Here is an 11,924-nt window from a genome sequence, read left to right on the forward strand (position 1 = left end):
TCCCTTCCAACCCTGACAATTCTATGATTATGAAATTGATGTATGGTGAATTTTTCCAAAATATCATAAAAACACATTGAATTACATGATTCCACTATAATGTTTTTTCCCTACTAAGACACTGACATTTATAATATCTGTTTTTTTCTCTTTTTATGAGCTACCATAATGATTAATAAGTTTAAATTCGTTAAATAATGCCTGGAAAATAAGGTAAACTGCAAACATTATGTTACTATATGTAAAATAACAGACTTATTAAGCTGCTGAAGTGAAGCTTGGTCTAGTATTTTATTTTTTGATAGAATGGTTTGAGTCAGAAGAGCCTTTTAAAGATCATCTAGTCTAACTCCCCTGCCGTGGATAGGGATATTTTTCACTAGACCAGGTTGCTCAGAGCTCCATCCAGCCTGGCCTTGAATATTTTTAGGGATGGGGCATCCACAACTTCTCTGAGCAATCTCTTCTAGCGCCTCACCACCCTCCTCGTGGAGAGTTTATTCCTTATATCCAGTCTAAGTCTACTCTATTTCAGTTTAAAACCATTGTCCCTTGTCCTGTCCTACAGAACAGGACACCAAGTTTAGCTGCCAAGATCCATTTCTCTGCATGCTCTCTACCTTCCCCTCATTTTACACTTGAGCTACTACTAAGGAAGAGCTGTGCTGGATTTCTAAAGATGCTCTGTTTGCGCATACTCAAAGACCATATTTCCAACACTGTTCAATATGTTGGTCACCAAGTAATTTTAGAGGTGTGTTCATGAGTATTTGAGTGGAACCTTCCTGATACCTAGTGCTTTTAATAGCATGAGATGTTTTAGGTAGCCTAAGAAAATTCTTTTGGGAAAACCATGTCTTATGTGTGAACATTAGGATGTGCTCATAAATACCTAGCGTGGCTCGGTGAAGTCACTGGAAATCTGTCAACTTGAAAAGGAACGGATCAGGCTAAGAATGCTGTTGTGTGCTCCTTTTTTATGAAGCTCCCACTTATTCTCTGGGCAGGTTCACTTCGTCACCAGGTGAAAATGCATTTCAGGTGAAGATCACTGCTCCTGATGAACAGTTCACTCGGGTTGGTGTGCAGGTGTTAGACAGGAAAGATGGTTCCTTCCTAGTGAGATACAGGATGTATGCAAGCTACAAAAACCTGAAGATAGAAGTCAAAACTGGAGATAAACATGTTGCAAAGTCTCCGTATGTTTTAGAAGGTAAGATGCAGCATTACACATGGATTTCCTGTCATGGCTTTTTCTCACAAACTGTCCCAGAGTGTCTTCTAGGATTAGCATAAGATTCATTGGGACCTCGGTACTTGTCCAGACTATCGAATCCCATCAGAATTAAGGATTCATTACAAGTGTCCTGCATGTACTGTTCAAAATAATAAAAAGAAACAAATGCTGTGAAGATGTAACCTAGCAAATACATGCAGAGGGCTCACACAGAAGCTGATGTAGTTTGGAATGACTCCATCAGAGTAAAAAAAAATTCAAATGTGTTCATTTAGAGTTGCTGAAGATTTAGCCCTAAGTTATGAACGCTCAGTGCCTGACCCTCTTTTGTGACCTCAGCAAAATAGTGTGACTTACTTTTAATGAAATAATAATTGTGTTCCTGGTAGGACCTGTTTACCATGAAAACTGTGACTGCCCTCAGGAGGAGAGCAGTGCATGGCTGGAAGAGATGAACTGCCCACAAATCATTCCACAGATTCAGAGAGACCTGGCAAATTTTCCTATTGTAGATCCAGATAAAATTGCAAAAGAAATTCCAGAGAGGTTTGGACAAAGACAGAGTTTGTGTCATTACACCATCAAAGATAATGAGGTACGGAATGGATTGATCTGAAGTCCATACAGGGATTTAGGGGCACGTCATGCAGCTAGGCTCTTTGGCTGTTCCCAGCTGAAAAGCTTCTTGTAGTCTCTTCTTTAAGAAACTTCCTTTGTTTGATTCTCTGTCCTTGAATAGTTTGCAGGTTTTATATGTGCCCAACATCTGTTCTACTTTGTAAAGTGCTTTTTGTCCATGCTACAGCTGAACCTCAGTGAAGGCAGATTACTTTCCAACCAATCAATATGAGTACTGGGCACAGACTCAAGTCTGCTAAATGCTAATTCAGTTTCATGTTCTCTGACTAATATTGCTGTGGAGTGCCACAACCATCTAATTTGACATGTGTCAATAAATTACTTTGTATGTAATTCTGAGGTAAAGAAATACGACTTTTAGCTCCACTGGGGATGGAGCCAAAACTGTACCTACTTCAGTAGAGTTTCATATGGAAACAAGAACAGTGGAACACAGCACAAATGGGCAACCAGATTTTCTTTCAATGAGACAGACCTAAAATATCTCCAAAAGCAAGCAAAGCTTGTTTGGGGTTTTTTTTTGTCACTTCTCTGCAATGAGTTAGAGAGATGAGATTTCTAAGGCTTTCCACCTGATTCATAAATCTATGCAGCCATAGAATCTATCTGACCAGTTACAGAATGATTAACAGAGCTCTAAATTGTGCCAACTGTTCTCTGAAATGAAAACACCAGAACAGTAAAACCTTCGTTTATTTTCAGGTTTATATAAAGACGTATGGGGAGCATGTTGGCTTCAGAATTTTCATGGATGCCATACTGCTTTCTTTGACAAGAAAAGTGAGTACATCTGCACAGTCATTTATTCTATATGTCCTAATTTGTAGAAGGCTGGTCTTAACAAATATACTTCAGCATATTTATTGCTATTTCTGTTAAAGAGCTCTTTGATTAATAATGGAAAGGTCAGCTGGATTTCCCTTGTTTGAAGTTTGCATGTTCTAGAATGCTACCTGATCAGTGTTTGGCATATCACAAATGTTAAGCACATAGCAGGCTTTTATAGAATGGCTTGATAGGCTTGTATGGAAGATTTTTCGATAGACTAAATAAATCATTCTGAAGCATCTGATAGAAAATTCTGTCTCTGCTAGTACATTTTACAGGATGACTGAAAAAAAGATTGGGAATGTATATCATTCTCCATTAAAATCTGTATGTTGAAAACAAGACAGGAGGGGTTGAGAAAGAGTAACAAAAGCCCAGGAGGTCGTGTGTGAGGAAACTCACATACCACGCAGGCTCTTTCCTAGGGAAATTTGGGGAAAAAAAAGGACATTATATAGGTAATGATAGAATATAGCAGGCCTGAAATTTCAGCACGCAGAAATATGTGATTATTACGTAAACAGAGTAGTAAGAGATAGCCAAGTTAATATCTGGTTTTGACTGTAAAAGACAGCACTTTGTCTTTTAAAAAGGAGAGAAAAAAGACAGAGGAGCTACTGAAGTATGGAATTGTTCACCTAAAGAAATTTCCTTGAAATTCTAATAAAAAATTTAACACCTTATTTATAAGCAGTTGAAAGATAAGGTAATTGTTACGAAACAACATGGATTTATCATAAAACATAAGTCATAACTATATAATTTTTTCCTTTAACAAGATAATAGGCTTCCTGTATGGATGTCATGTATCTCAGTTTTAGTTATGCTTTTGAGGGCAAGTCTCACAAGTTTCTCATTAACAAGATAGGAAAACTTAGCCTAGAAGAAACTACTGTAACCTGCTTGGAAAGCCGTACCTGAATAGTAGTTGCCAATGTATCCAGAGAGACAAAAGGTGCCACAGATGTATTCTTCAGAGATTTGTCCTAGGTTCAGTCCCCATTTTAATACCTTAAATATATTTGACTGAATGATGGACTACAGAATATGCTTACTGAATTTTCAGATAGCAGAAATGAAAGAACCTGCAAATGCCTCTCAGTATAGCACTATAGTTAAAAAAAAATATGAAGTAGAGAAATTATATAGAAAAACAGATAAAGTGGCAAGGGCAGGATACTACACACAGGCTGGACTAGTTATGGCACCTATTTAAAATAGGGAGTGAGTGGTTATTTGCTGGAGAAAAATGTGAAGGTTACAGTCTCACAAATGTAACATGAGTTCAACAGTACTGTTGAGTACTGTTGCAAAAATTTCAACAGAAGAAACACCTGGAAGAAATGTAAAGTAACCTTTCCGCTCTACTTGGGATTAGTAATGGATCCGTTATGTTCTGATGTGGGCCTTTGGGCATCTTGCTTCAGGAAAGATTGTTCGGTTACTGACGTTGCACCAGAAAGTGCTAAGAATGACTAGACATACAAATGAAGATTCATTTAAGTGGGGATTGTTTCTTCTAGCAGTATCTAAGGGAAGACGTGAATGTAGCCTTTAATTATCTAAAAGGTTGCTCTACGGAAGATGGAAGTAACCTGCTCCCAGTGTCAGTGTTGCACAAGGAATAATGGAATTAAATTGTATCAAAGGTATTTAAGCTAAATGTCAGAACTAATTTGGAAACTCCAAAGACAGAAACTGTTTGCAGATCTGGAAAACACAATTTATCTCATCACAATTTATCTTATCTAAATACTTCAGGAATTTCTATTAAGGCAGTATCACTGAAGGTCTATAGATCTATTGGGTTGAAGAAGAACATTTAACCTGTTGAATGATTCTGCCATTGAGAATGTAGATAAAACGTAATCTGTAGCTTTTCCATGTACATTATAACCGTTAGATGGCACTGTACTAATAAAGTTTAGTGTTGAAGATTAGAAGGGGAAGCCACATGCCCTTTGAAATGAAGGTACACAATAAAACCTTTTCTGTCAGTCTGTATACTGAAGACAAAAGTACTGCTTTGGGTCTCTTGTCTTTAGAATTTCTGGATGTCTCTCCCAAAGGCTTTTCCTTGTCGTCAAGATAGTGAAGAATACCTTCAACCATTTAGGAGGGTGTTTGATATTTGGAAAATTATTAATTTCTACCTCTGTCCATAAAGCTCAATCAAATAGGAAATTTAAGGAGACCTATTTGAGCCACAGAAGAATCCTGAAATGTTATCCTGTGACGAGTCATTCTGATCTGAAGAGTAAAGGGGTTTGAGAGGAGAAATGCTTTGATGCATGTACATGATCAGTAGTCAGCAATATGTTTAAACTCTATTTTTACATGCATGTGTATATTTTGAGAATTTCTAATATTCATAATTGTTCTTTTTTTTTCAGAGAAGATATTTCCCTATATAGATACTAAGATAAATGTGATGTTGTGCAAGTCTTTAAAGAAAATCTTGTAGGCTTTACTCAGTACTTTACTCAGTCTCAGTATTTCTAACATGTTTCTAAACTTTAATGATTTATTACAGATACATTAGAGACCTGGCTATGTTTACTCTTAGTGAGGTGGTTTTCAAAATGCAAGATACCAGCAGAGGAATGCTGCTTTGTATTAAAATGCCTTTGTGCCTGCTTTGCTTCTGTTTAGGTGAGAATGCCAGATGTAGAATTTTTTGTTAATTTGGGGGACTGGCCTCTGGAGAAAAAGAAGTCCCCCCAGAACCTGCATCCCATCTTCTCTTGGTGTGGGTCCAATGAGACCAAAGATATTGTCATGCCAACATATGACTTAACAGACTCAGTTTTGGAGACTATGGGACGGTAAGAAATCACTTAAAATTTTCACAAAATTCACAGTGAATGATATTCCAAAAAGATATTTGTATTAACGGTATATTAACTGTTTCTATTTATTCACTGAGACACTGGCACCCTGTAGGTAGGCAATAACTGTGTCATCAATCTCTTAACATTAACCAAGCCATATATAACAAAAATTGCATAAATTAAAATACTTCACTCTTCTCTTTAAAAAAAATCAAAATTAGTCTAAGCATTGTCAAGTCACTGAAAGCAGCATGTAGAAGGAATGATACAGGCGTAAGGATCTTGTTTGTTTGCTTTGTTCCATGCCCACCATGAAAATTTTGACAACTGGCCAGATTTCTTTTTTTCCTGATTGTCCTAGAATCTTTTTTTCTGTACCTTTTAAAGCCCAGAGTAGCCAGAATTCTCAACCTAGGACCTACCATCTCCCACTTTGATTACTGATCATAACTGGCTTTGTTAACTACTCTGCTGCTGTCTTGAAACATGACAAAGCCAGCTTCTAAGAGGTCTTTGTAATCTATTTTGAGCCTATTTATCATTTCATGGCATTTGGTTCAGGTTCTTTGTCCTTATTGTCAAGACTTTTCCTAAATTTACTCCCTCCTTTATTTTAGCAGAGTTTTTAAGGAAGCAAAATAAGTTGTATTGAGCTAGTTACTTTACCCTGCATTACCTTCATCTGTCTGGCAACTGTCTCCGCTTTTAGCTACTATTTTCCCGGACAACTGGCAGGTATCTTTCCACACCCCATGTTGTTGTTGAACTGATGCTATAACAGGACTGTGAACTTGACATTCCTTACCTGGTTTTATTGCTGCAAAAATACTGATACAACATGTACTCATGTTGAGTCATGAGGTGTGCTTCTGACTTACCTTCATCTTAGAATCACAGAATCATAGAACAATTCAGGTTGGAAAAGACCCTTGGGATCATCGAGTCCAACCATTGACCCTACACTACAAGATCACCCCTAAACCATAGCACCCAACACCACATCTAAGCGACACTTAAACACATCCAGGGATGGCGACTCAACCACCTCCCTAGGCAGTCTGTTCCAGTGTCTGACCACTCTTTCCATGAAGAATTTCTTCCTAATGTCCAGCCTAAACTTGCCCTGTTGCAACTTGCAACCATTCCCCCTGGTTCTGTCCCTAATTACCTGTGAGAAGAGACCAGCACCAACCTCTCTACAATGTCCTTTCACATAACTGTAGAAGAGCATGATGAGATCCCCCCTCAGCCTCCTCTTTGTCAAACTGAACAGACCCAGCTCCCTCTTGGTATTTGCCCAGTGGTACTGTAAACTCGCTCAAGTAATTGCACTTAAAAAAATTTCCACTAGGCTTCACTATTAAATCCCTTCTTTCTCGTCCAGGGTCAGTCTGGATATGATGTCAGTTCAAGCAAATACTGGCCCATCGTGGGAAGACAAGAATACCACAGCGTTCTGGAGAGGACGTGACAGCCGCAAAGAGAGGCTTGAACTTGTGAAACTCAGCAGAAAATATCCAGAGATCATAGATGCTGCTTTCACAAACTTTTTTTTTTTTAAACATGATGAAAGCCTCTATGGTCCCATTGTTAAGCACATTTCATTTTTTGATTTTTTTAAGGTAAGCTGCTAACCATACTTCGCAGAACTAGGTTCTCAGTGTTTCCCATTGTCAGGTAACTTTGTATACATTATTGATAATCAAGTGATTTTTAATTTTTCAGCACAGCACTGATAACAAGCCTGAATAGGCATCCCTCCACCGGGATTAACTGCTACATGTAGCTCTTTCACTGGGGATAATAATGTTTGATTTACGTCTAAGGGTTCTGTAGAACCTTGTGTAATCTATGTAACTCCAAGTTCCTCTTTATTTCTTTTTCCTGATTCAGCGATCAGGACTACTAACATAACTAACATAGTGGGAAAATCAGTGGATGAAGTGGCACATCTATCCTCACATCCAAGAATGAGCATCTAAGAATTTCCGGAGAACTTAACTGGTGAAGAGGGCATCTCTGTGTAACCTGCACTGTGATGAATTCCAAACTAAATAATAAAAGCTACTTAAAACATTGATGCTTGCCTAGCCAGTCCTACATTTCTCAGTATCGGCAAGTCAGTAATACCAGTGCCCTCAGAATAATATAACCTCACCAAGCTACTCGGGTTTTCTGTTTGCTAATAACTTCTGGTAATTTTCTTTCCAGTATAAATATCAAATTAATATTGATGGCACAGTGGCAGCATACAGATTGCCTTATCTACTAGCAGGAAACAGTGTGGTGCTAAAGCAAGACTCCATCTACTATGAGCATTTTTATAATGAGCTGCAGCCATGGAAACATTATATTCCATTTAAAAGTGACTTGAGTGATCTACTAGAAAAACTACAGTGGGCAAAAGAGCATGATGAAGAGGTAAGTATACCTATAGAAGTACTTGGCAATGGTTCTAGGCAAAATAGAGCAAAAAGGACATTTCTTTGAAACAAAAGATGTATTGGGACTTAAAAATGGTTGGCATCAACACTTAAAAAAAATACACAATACTGCCCTTAATTCGAAACTGACTTGAACTTTGAGAATTTATTTTTTTTTTCCCCCCAGGCAAAAAATATTGCAAAATCTGGACAAGAATTTGCAAGGAACAATCTCATGGGAGACCACATTTTTTGTTACTATTTCAAACTTTTCCAGGTTAGTGTATTTTTAACGGCTCCTACCACAGAAATGGAAATCCCACAGAAAGAATTCATGGCAGCAGAGCTGCTGGAAATGGGCCAGCCCAGTACTGGACGCCACAAAGCAAGTGGCAGCAGTTAAGAACTTCACTTGGTTTACAAACGTTGTTTGCAGTTATTTCCAACAAAACCCCTTAAGACTATGCTGGCGCTTCAAGAGGAGCAATCGGATCCCTTAAATCTGCATCTAATCTCCAAGAAGATGTTGCCCACAGTGATCTAAGAATTCCCCATCAGACGCGCGCCCTGGGAACCACAGCTGAAAATACCTGTGCATTAGCACCAAGATACCAAAACTCCAGTGAGGCGCCCTGAGAGGGTTCCTGCCTGCACTTAAATATCTGCTTACCCTCCCGGTGACACAGTGTGTTGTCACAGATTGTGCGGCCCCAGAGTTTTGACAGAATTACTCGGCTGAGCTGGTGCAATGTTTACCACCAGATGTACAATCCATAACGGGTTTATGAATTAACAATACTTTCCTTTTTTGAAACTAGGAATATGCCAGCTTGCAAGTGAGTGAGCCAAAGATCAGAGAGGGGATGGAGAAGGTGCAGCAGCCTGATGATGACCTTTTTCCATGTACTTGCCACAGAAAAAAGGTACGGAACACACAGTGTGAAGTGTAAAGCGCTGTGTGTCTTCAGGGAACAGGTATTGCCCAGTACCCCATGGGATCAGTTACCAGATCAGACCATTAACGCCTGTCAAACTTAGAAACATTTCGTAATGTATTTGCAGGACTAGACGGTTAAAAATTGAGTTTCCAAATAACTGATGAATGTTTCTTCTTTCCTGACTGCAGGCCAAGGATGAGCTCTGACAGAAAGAAAGAAAAGAATCTTTGGAATACTTACCTATGTTCAGTCTGTCATCTTAAGGAAAGAAGAAAAATTTGAATTGAAATGCCAGTGGATATTCTGAAGTTTACTGATCGTGATCTACATATGGAAGAAAACCCAGCACCTCCTATTTCCTTTGTATCATGCAGTGGTTACAGAGCCTTGTTCAAAAACATTTTTATAATTTTTTTTTTAAATAAAAAACATGTTTATATCAGTCATGTGTTACTGTCCTGAGGTACCTTGGAAATGCAGGTATTTTTCACTCATGCCTATTACTCAGTCTCTTCATCAGTGTGTTCTGCAAAAACACACAGATAAGAATTGTAAATCTATCCTCCATCCCATGTATCTAACCAAAATCTCTTTTTTTTTCAAACCATAACTTTTCCTTCCAAGAGAATCAGTATTCTCAAAGACAAGGCTGTGAGGTTTAGAATATGTATCTTTTTAACCTGAAGGCAAACCATGGTGCTATTGGACACTTTAGGAATATGAGATAAGTTTTAAGTTCCCATATGCTTTCTTACAGATGCTTTGTGAAACTCAGTCACTTTGGCATGGAAGCCCTCTCAGCAAACCAGGGCTGACTTGGCAGATGTTGAAGCAGCTCTGCACGTCACGTACAAACAGCTCCTTCCAAGGGGAACCTCCAGGCTCAAACTGCCTGCTTCTGTTCCCACTAGCTGCAAGCTGGAACGGAACAATACAGGATGGCCTGAGTAGGTTTTAGGGAACTCTTGGCAACAGGGCTGAGAGCATTGCCTCAGGAGACAATGCCCAGATGCTTTTATCAGGACTGACCAGCCAGTTCATCTCAGGGGTCATCATTCAGCAGGCACTTGCTGATGAGGTGGCAGAAAACAACTAATATATTGGCATAACCAGTTATGCCAATGTATTAATTTTATGCCCATATATTATTTTTAATTGATTTTAATTAATTTCATGCCAATATATTATTTTATTAATATAATAAACTTTGGTTATGCCAACAGGTTGCTCATAGCACGTAACAGGGAAGTTTGCACCTGCAAGCACACACCAAGGGTCTTATGCCAAGAGGCAATGGTTTTAAGCTAGAAGACAGTAGATTTAGGTTAGATGTTAGGAGGAAGTTCTTCACTATGAGGGGGGTGAAACACTGGAACAGGTTGTCCAGGGAAGTGGTGGAGGCCCCATCCCTGGAGGCATTCAAGGTCAGGCTAGATGGGGCTTTGAACAACTTGATCTTGTTAGAGATGTCTCTGCTCACTACAGGGGCATTGGACTAGATGACCTTTAAAGATCCCTTCCAACCCAATGCATTCTATGATTCTGTTTCTCCTCAGTAAATCAAATGCCCTCTTTTTCATGAGTTTCTCTAAGGATAAAAGTCATGAGCAGGCACCAGGGAAGATCCAGGCTCAGCAGCAGAGGGGAACTGGACACAGAAGCACAGAAACACAGAGAACACTGCTGCCAAGATACTATGTATTTTGTAAATTTTCTGTCCTTCCTTTAAGAAGTTCTGTATTGTTTTTCATTTTTTTTATTAACGCAAAAAATGTTTTATTTACATTTACACTTAAACCTCTGAAAATACCTGTTTTTTAAAATGTACCTCTCTGAAATAACAAACATCAATCTGACACATTTAAGAAACACTGAATGAAGATACTACTTAAACACTGCAAATCATTTATGTTTTGGTTCAATATATTCTCTAAGCCAAGAAAAAACTTGGGCATTTATTTCTTCCATGACATCATCTGTTGTTCGTCCTTTGACTGCCATCCCATGGTTTGCTTTATCAATCCAATGGATTTTTTTAGGGGCTTTCATTTTGCTCACCACACCTTCTAGCAATTGCTGTGGAGAAAATAAGAATGAGAAAGTTGGAGAATTAGCTGCTACAAACAGCCCAACCCCTAGATGTGTCTTGCTTTGCCTGTGCAACATAGCACCTCGGAAAGCCTCAACAATTTCCCCATTAAAAGGGCACCCCAAGGATCCACTAGTTGCTACCCTGACTTATTTTGGTGACAACTCCTCACGAAAGCATTACAACTCCTTAGAAACTGTCCAAGCATGGAAAATGCCCATTGCAGGCAGTCCCAAATCCAAGCTGAACTATTACAGAACAACAGATAACGTATTTGCAAGAAAACTAGGCAGAAGACCACCATATTCTCATCTCTGCACACCTGTTCTTCATCTCTACAGAAATGGTTAAAACAGAATAGCAAATAACTCGCTCCTTCCACGGGCTGCTTTTGATTTGTACAATTCTATCAAAAAGACAAAATGTTTAATATTGGTGATATTTTAGTGACCCAAAGATGAGGTTGCTGAAGTGGATGATCGAGCACAATCCAGAAGTTTTAAGCAGCAAAAGAAAGCACCCCTAGCTTTCCTTATGTCCAATAAGGTTTCCTACTCAAGGCTTCCTTCAGAAGATAGATAGATACTTTTTTTTTTTTCCCCTCAGTGATGTCCAATGATAGGACCAGGGGCAGCAGGTGCAAGCTGGAGCACAGGAGGTTCCACAGAAACATTAGGAAAAACATTTTCACTGTGAGGGTGACAGAGCACTGACACAGGCTGCCCAGAGAGGTTGTGGAGTCTCCTTCTCTGGAGACATTTAAACCCACATGGACGTGTTCCTGTGTGACCTACTGTCGGTGATCCAGCTCTGGCAGGGGGCTTGGACTAGATCTTTCCCTTCCAACCCCTAACATTCTGTGATTCTGTGATATATATATATTTACGGAACACTGTTAATTAAAGTCACAGCTGTGTATACCAGTACACGTTTCAAGAC

The 11,924-nt window shown here is 39.0% G+C and overlaps 2 protein-coding genes across 2 annotated transcripts in view; one reads left to right on the plus strand and one right to left on the minus strand.

Moving 5' to 3' along the window:
- Positions 1 to 955: 955 nt before the first annotated feature.
- KDELC1 (KDEL (Lys-Asp-Glu-Leu) containing 1) lies at positions 956 to 9,102 on the plus strand (the record flags this gene model as incomplete). The annotated part of the gene is made up of 9 exons (XM_009865835.1): positions 956 to 1,213; positions 1,627 to 1,832; positions 2,579 to 2,656; positions 5,357 to 5,529; positions 6,920 to 7,157; positions 7,747 to 7,956; positions 8,146 to 8,235; positions 8,777 to 8,881; positions 9,085 to 9,102. Coding segments are annotated over 9 exons (1,376 nt in total), but the record flags the coding sequence as incomplete, so codon positions are not given.
- A 1,504-nt stretch (positions 9,103 to 10,606) lies between these two features.
- TEX30 (testis expressed 30) overlaps positions 10,607 to 11,924 on the minus strand; it is a 3,660-nt gene continuing 2,342 nt past the window's right edge. Inside the window, exon 4 of the mRNA XM_009865834.1 lies at positions 10,607 to 10,972. Within this exon, the coding sequence (XP_009864136.1) occupies positions 10,799 to 10,972 (174 nt within the window). The 3' untranslated portion in view covers positions 10,607 to 10,798. The remainder of the gene's footprint in view (positions 10,973 to 11,924) is intronic.

Source organism: Apaloderma vittatum, unplaced genomic scaffold (genome assembly GCF_000703405.1).
Source record: "Apaloderma vittatum isolate BGI_N311 unplaced genomic scaffold, ASM70340v1 scaffold15383, whole genome shotgun sequence".
Classification (NCBI taxonomy): domain Eukaryota; kingdom Metazoa; phylum Chordata; class Aves; order Trogoniformes; family Trogonidae; genus Apaloderma; species Apaloderma vittatum.